The sequence below is a fragment of the Ctenopharyngodon idella genome, chromosome 14 (assembly GCF_019924925.1).
Source record: "Ctenopharyngodon idella isolate HZGC_01 chromosome 14, HZGC01, whole genome shotgun sequence".
Taxonomy (NCBI): domain Eukaryota; kingdom Metazoa; phylum Chordata; class Actinopteri; order Cypriniformes; family Xenocyprididae; genus Ctenopharyngodon; species Ctenopharyngodon idella.
Window position 1 is genome coordinate 10,504,449 of NC_067233.1, and position 7,742 is coordinate 10,512,190.

A 7,742-nucleotide genomic window follows, 5' to 3' on the forward strand; every position below is an offset into this window, starting at 1 on the left:
CACCCTCTTTACAAGTTTTCACAAATAAATCTAAACTATAGCCACATTTTAGTCTCTTATTCTTTTCATGTATAATTTTTCATAATGACTCAGGTTTGCGAAGTGTTAATCTCACAGTCATTTTTTGTCTTAGCATGTAAAACAAACACTAATGATTTTCTATTTCACTCAAGGATGTTATTGCATGTTAGCCACTGATTGAATTACTCAGAGTGCTTTAAGAATGTTTTGGGTGGAAAGTATGGAAATTAACCAATTGACCTTTGTTTTGACCTTTAGGTTAAGGGAGCTTTGTGGGAAAAGCCTGCTGTGGAGAATCAAAGACATCTATGATGCCATTTCAAATGCTCACGGACATCCCAAAACATTTCTTTTTCATGTGGAAATGAATACATATTTGTATAACACATGAATAAATTATAGAACATGATGATTTGGTATATTAAAAAAATAACTTTTCAAAAGCTGGTTTATCTTATTAAATTGAGAAGTGCCCACAAGTCAGTGCAGCAATTTGCTTATATGAACATTGATCTGGGTGTTTGTGTCCAGACCAGTCAGGCCATGAGCAGCTTCTGTCCTCAGATCAGACATGTCCTATAGGGATAAGCTGTCACACTGGTGGGAGCCTAATTGATGCCTCATGCTTTTGAGGAGCAATTATGGTGCCCAAATGTCAAGAGCTAATTTGTGGCTTTATAGTTTGGACACATGGGCCAAGGAGAGGGCCAGATCTGGGCCCCTCTGGGAGAATCAGAGTAGTTTGCTCAGCAGATGTGAGAAGGTCTCTGTAAATAGTCTGGGGGTGGGGAAAAAACTTCAGAAGATGTGAAGTCTACTGCCAGAGGTCTCGCATGACTGCAGAGATGCTTAAAATGACCATTTTTAGAGATGTGTAAAGATATTGTCATCATGACATTGATCTGAGCTATTTTGCTCATTATGATCTTTGGTGTTAAAAACACAACGTGATCATTTTCACACTCTCAAATAGGCATATTGTTCATTTGTTTCTTAAAGACGTGCTCGTACCTAAATGCATGATAGAAAAAGACGCGCAACGTTATAAGAGGTGTTTACAAGAGTCTTAAAATGCGTAACCACTAGTTGGATCGTGCAAGTCATTCCTGATGTTTCCATAGTGATGCAAACACCAGAACAACAATTTAACTATAGTTGACAAGTCAATATAAAAACATCACATCTTCATTGCCTACTTGCAGAGTGGTAAGACGTACACCACAAAATGAAGCAAGATGACGTGCCAAAAAGGTGTGAAAGGATATTATTAACTCCTCTACACCTACAACGTGTTACTCTACACTGAAGAATCCCCGGGAAGGTAGCTGATTTAGTGTTTTTTCTTCCTTTTATAGATTTATTATTATTTTCAGGGTCTGACATAATAAAATATTATTATATACAAGTTTCAAATCATTAAAGGAGTAGTTCATCCAAAAATTTTAATTCTGTCATTTCATGATTTACTTACGTATATGTTGCATATTCTTTTTGTCTTATGAACTCTTGTGAATACATCAGGAGAGCTAGAGTCTTACGAACCACTTTATGAAACGTTTATATTGCTTTTTTGTTTTGTTTTTTGAGTTAGGCAGTCCCATAATCATTCACTTTCATTGTATTGAAAAGTTTCACCGTTACTTTCCACAGAAGAAAGAAAGTCATACAGGTTTGGAAAGACATAAAATAAAAAGTAAAGGTAGAGTAAATGATGACAGAACTGTCCCTTTAAGATTCAAAATAATGTTGCATAAATTATTATGAATTATTATTGGTGCTCATTTATTTAGTTGAAAATGTTGCGGAAACCATGATACATTTTTTTCAGGATTCTTTGATTAATAGAAAGTTTAATGAACAGCATTTATTTGAAATAGAAATCTTTTGTAACATTAGAAATGTCTTTACTGACATTTTTTATCAGTGTGTCCTTGCTGAATAAAATTATTAATATATATTAAATCTTACTTACCCCAAACTTTTGAATGATGGTGTCACAGTTTTCACAAACATAAGCAGCAAAAACGGTTTTCAATAATAAGAAATATTTGTTGAGCAGCAAATCATCATATTAGTATGATTTCTGAAGGATCATGTGACACTGAAGACTGGAGTAATGACGCTGAAAATTCAGCTTTGACATCACAGAAATAAATTACTTTTTAAAATATATTAAAATAGAAAACTCTTCCTTTAAACTGTAATAAAACTTGACAGTATTACTGTTTTTACTGTATTTTTGGTCAAATAAATGCAGCCTTGGTGAGACTTCTTTCAAAAAACTTCTAAACTTTTGACCGGTAAAACCTTTTGACCTCTTTTTAAAGAGGTCATTTATGCAAAAGAGCTCAAGATAAACAGTTGCTGAGGATATTTTCAGACACCACCTTTGTACAAACACAAATCTGCCCTGAGACTACAACTTAAAACACCAGGTGAGACTTTGCTACTTCCCCCAGTCTGTAAAGATATGAATTATGCACTATTGTAATCCACACAGGACTACAAAGCTACCAAGTCTGTATTTCTACAGGGTTGTGTGAACTCCCGCCCCATATTCGCAGCTGACAAACACAGGGCCTTGAAGATCAGAGACCCAGGACATGCTGACATGTGCTGTGGGAACACCTGCAGTGTCCACAGAGACAGATCCCTCACTTACACACCTGTCTGTGGACCCATGCCACACTCTCTCTCTCTCTCTCTCTCTCTCTCTCTCTCTCTCTCTCTCTCTCTTTCTGTCTTTCCATCCTTAGCTCTCTCTCTCTCACTCACACACACCTATCTGATAGGGTTTCTTTGAGTGCTCTTTGAGGCCACGTCTGAGGTGATGAAAATAAGGGTGCATCCATTAAGTGCACAAGGCAGGGCTGAGAGAGGGCATGGATGAAGGATTTAAGTGTTGCCTGTAAAGTGCCCCAGACCACCTGCTAGAAGGACAGACAAAGGTTCTATTTCAGCCCAGACAGACGGAAAAATATATTGGTTCTTCATGTGCCAGGGAGTATTTCGTGACACGAACTCTCTTACATTAAAGCGGTGACCTAATAGCTGCAGTGACATTTGCACAAAACAAACAAAATGATTACATGAAACTTGGGGAAACATTGACTTTTTATTTGTTAAACCATAAAAATGTTGTACAAAATGAATCAAACTATATATGATGATAGAAAACTTGTGATTTAATTATACAATTGTTTATCTTCATGGAGTGAAGCTCATATACTCACACTCTCATATATCTGTTGTTAACAGTCACAGTTTTAAGATTGGGAAAATCCCACATTGTAAAATGTTGCAGGTACACTCCCCTCTTAAGACAGACCCTGGCTCACCATCACAGAGATACTGAGATCACAGACTGTATCTTCATGCTTCAATATAAAATGTCCTCTCATCCGTTTAGAAACTGTGTATAGATGTGCCTCTTTAGTCATTGTTGTGGAAATGTCTCATTCAGCCGTTAAACAACATTCAGGAAGGTTTAGCCCGTGGTGTCTAAATCTCATATCATTTTCCCCAGAGCGTCTTGCTTGGTTTCATGCGAAAATACTGGTACTATCTGTCAAAGAAAACACAAAACCTTGTGTGCTTTATATGTATGATGAATTAAAATAGTACTTTATAAGTGTTTTTCTATTTTTTGTTTTTTACCAATTATTTGACTTATAGACCGCACAGCAGATGCATTTTCTCTTTGCCTGATGTATTTAGCAGGCATCATTACTAAGCATCAGCAGAGATTACTCTAACTTTGGGTTTGACCCAAAAGAAAAGGTCAGTTTTTATTTCACTCAGATTCAGTCATTGTGCAACTGTTACTTGAGAAGGTCTCGCAAAAGAACTTTGATGCTGATGAGTACAGGACAACCCTGGGTCTAGGCTAAACAGCAACTTAAAGGGATAGTTCAGCCAGAAATTAAAATTCTGTCATCATTTACTCAAGTTGTTCCAAACCTGTATGAATTTCTTTGTTCTGCTGAACACAAAAGGAAGATATTTTGAAGAATGGAACCAAGCAGATCTCGCCCCCCCATTGACTACCATAGAAGGAAAAAAAAAAAATAGGGGGGCGAGATCTGCTTGGTTGCAAACATTCTTCAAAATATCTTCCTTTGTGTTCAACAGAACAAAGACATTTATACAGGTTTGGAACAACTTGAGGATGAGTAAATGATGACAGAATTTTCATTTTTTGGGGGGATGAATTATGCCTTTAAAAAGAAGACAACTTTGGTTTGTTTCCTTTCCAACCACGTAACCCCATGATAGTCAGAAAGCATGTTTTCCAGATTATGATAGTTTCAGAATTAACAAACGATATCAAACAAAACAAGCTTTTTTATGATAATACTTGATTTAATGGCCTGTAAAATGTACTGTGCAGCATGCCATTTTGGGAAATCGTGCTTGAAACAAATCTATTAAAATCACAGAGTCTCATGGCATTCTTCATACATTTGTAATAGGAAATCACAATCTTTCTTGCTCTCTGTAATAGCATAGCAGTAAGTAATAAGTAACTTTTACAGTTTCCGTCATATAAAAAGAACAGCTTTGCCACTATTTCAAAGCACCTTCTACTGTTTGGTCTAATAAAAAAATCTACTTTTAGATGTAAAAATATATATATTTATATTTTCAAATAAATAAATACATACAATAAATATGTGAATCAAGAACTGTATAAATAACATCGTGTGAGATGGCATCTCCTGCTCTCCACCGTCCCAGTTCTGTCATCTCTGAGCATCACTTGTTCCTTCAAGTCCTTCTTAACCCATATTGAATATTTCCAGAGCAAAGCAGCACCATGTTTAAAACCTCCAAAACCCTTGGTTTTCATGGTTATGCTACTAGTCAGTTAGAACCAGCAACAAAGACACCAACTGCGACTTGGCTTTCACACTTTGGGAGTCTTTCGAGACTGTTGTCTTCACCGTCAATACTGGCCAGTGCATTTCCAGAGCAGATCTCTAGTTTGGACGCTGTGGCCAAACATTATCATCTTCTCATGCAGAGAAGAAACTGGGCATCTCTTTCACCCCGTAACTGTGACTGATGGTCTCAGCTGTGTCCAAGCACCTCTTTGTAAAGTTCTGGAACTTTTTCAGGGTCCACCGGTCTTGGAAGAAAGTGAGTGAACTTTTGATGTCTCCTTGATTTTGTCCCATCACGTGGCGTGCCGTCCTTGTTGAGAGCCACGAAATATCGTGCCCCTCTCTCCCCGTGCTTGTAGAGATTAGAAGAGTATGTATTGTACCAGTTCTCCTCAAACTGCTCACGGAAGACACATTCTGCTGTGAGTTTCTCCTAAGAAACAAAAAACATGTTGGTTGAACTTATTCATGCAGTTTCCTTGTAATTAATCACATGGAGAGAGATGTGATAAAACATATATGCCATCTACTGGGCTTGAATAAGAACGACAATTGTGCAGGATCATTCTTGGTGGTAAGAAAAGATCTTAAAAAGTCAAAACTGAGTAAAAGTCTGCTTACAGAGCCATAAAGTTCTCCCTTGTCGTTCATCCCAAGGTAGAGACCACTGTCAACTCCACGGATGCTTATTAATCCAACTGCAAGGCTTATGAATTCCAAAATACCTGGAGAAGAATAAATCAATTGTTCAGGAGATGTTCTTTGAAATCTAAACCCTCATAACATATTGTGAGAAAGTTGAACTGCAATGCATTTTTCATCTCTATACTTTAAAGACTATTATACAGTTTAAAAAAGTATATATATTAATGCATTAATAATAATACATTTAATTTTTGTTGTTAAGTGTTTTTGAGTTTGTTTATTTATTTATAGAAAATAAAAAAGTCATTGATATTACATTTTAGGTTCTTCATATTCAAGGTATTGAATGTTTGGGTTCTTTAAAAGAGAATAGAACATAGATTTAAAAGTTCTAGATTCTAGAACTTTGATTTAAAAGTTCTTAGTTCTATTTTAGTTGATCTATATGAACTATAAAAACCAAAGAACCTGTATTTTTTTTTTAAAGTGTACAGCCACAGTGCAATTGTGTTTATGCTATGATTCAGTTTCTGTTTAAACAGATCTAACAAACTGGAAACAAAGTGGGGACATTACCAAAACGACTGTGGTCCTTCCTCGTGCCCTGCACACTGCCATCCGGGAGTATTTCAAGGTGAAATCCAGTCCTGCAGTACAACTGTCTTCTCCGCAGGATCCCTTTCAAGTGCGTTAAATCTGCGGAGGTGCTCCGTGACAGTCTCTCTGCTGGAACTAAATGATCATTCAACAGCCCGAGGTTTTCTCCTAGAGGCGGTAGAAAGAACTGTGATCCGACCTGTCCGAAACCCTCCAGGCTCTGTAAAAACGTCCCGATCTCTCCCATAGCTGCCATCACAAACCTCCAATCCAGTAAGATCGGTCAGGGAAACTTGATCTAGATGAATACGGTGAAGCAATCGTCCAAAGCTATTCGTTACGACGAATAATATCCATGCGAGCATGTCATTTGTAGTGGATCCATGCTGAGTGAGCGCATATGAAATATCACTTGACTCCAGTTGATTATACAGACATATCCAGTGTGGAAGAAACAGTAACTGCAAATAACTGACTTCAGACAAGTCCCTTTAATTTCTGCTCTCATGCCTCGTCCACATGGTGGCCGGTGGTGCTTTCTGACATGAATAAATGTGCAGCAGGTATTGAGGCAGCAGGTATGTGTTGTTGTGGGAAGTGCTTTGCGCAGTGAGTGGCTGCTGCGCGCGCGGGGCAGGTGCAGAGATCGGGCTTCTGTGGGCGGGACATCGGTTTGGTCCAGCCTTGAGTTTTTGCGCACAATCGCAATTGTATGTTTTTGTTTATGCCTATATGTTTTTGAGGGCCAGGTTTTGCATACATTGTGGGCAGCAAATCTCACAAGCATAAGGGAAGCAGGAAGAAAGCAGCAGTTAGGCTATGTGTCACAATTGCCTAATGTGGTTTAGGTTAAATATAATTAGCTCAGTATTAAAACAATGGATGTCAATGTGTGTGGCTGAGATAGACATTTACGGAGGTGGAGGACATTTTACAAAAACTAGTCACAGTGGTGAAATAACAATTAAGCTATATAATCTAACGTAGCATACTTTTGAACTCACAAAGATTTGTGGAAAGTGAACAGCCACATTTGACACAATTATGAGAGTACAAACACTGTCCGTTAATCTTTTTATCGATGTTAAAGGATTAGTTCACTTTCAAATGAAAATTACCCCAAGCTTTACTCACCCTCAAGCCATCCTATGTGTAGCCTATATATATATTCCGTATTCAACTTACGAAGAAAGTGTAAAACTCTCGCAGTTCAAACGCTTAGGCTACGTCCTACGCCTTCCCTATTTAACTTACGGAAAAAGCTTAACTGACGCGACGCCAGTTCCGTTTTTTTCGTAACTTGAATAAGGAAAGTGGTCTGGCGGTAGCTAGATATTTTACTTCGTAACTTGTTAAATATTGATATTTTATTATTATTATTATTTACACAAACGCATCGCTTCACTTCAGAAGGCCTTTATATAACCCCCCGAGCCGTGTGGAATATGTTTATGATGGATGATGTTGACACTTTCTTCAGCTCATACTTGTTGATCCTCGCTCACTGCCATTATAAAGCTTGGATGCGTCAGTAATATTTCTCCGATTGTGTTCATCAGAAAGAAGAAAGTCGTATACACTTAGGATGGCTTGAGG

General features: G+C 37.6%; 1 protein-coding gene across 1 annotated transcript; it reads right to left on the minus strand.

Annotated features, from left to right (window-relative positions):
* Nucleotides 1–3,123: 3,123 nt before the first annotated feature.
* On the minus strand, nucleotides 3,124–6,735 carry fgf20b (fibroblast growth factor 20b). Its single transcript, XM_051859941.1, has 3 exons — nucleotides 6,126–6,735; nucleotides 5,526–5,629; nucleotides 3,124–5,337 (listed from the first exon to the last, which is right to left on the minus strand). Exons 1-3 carry the CDS (start codon nucleotides 6,400–6,402, stop codon nucleotides 5,092–5,094), a joined length of 627 nt encoding a protein of 208 aa, XP_051715901.1. The 5' UTR covers nucleotides 6,403–6,735; the 3' UTR covers nucleotides 3,124–5,091.
* Between the last annotated feature and the right edge of the window lie 1,007 nt (nucleotides 6,736–7,742).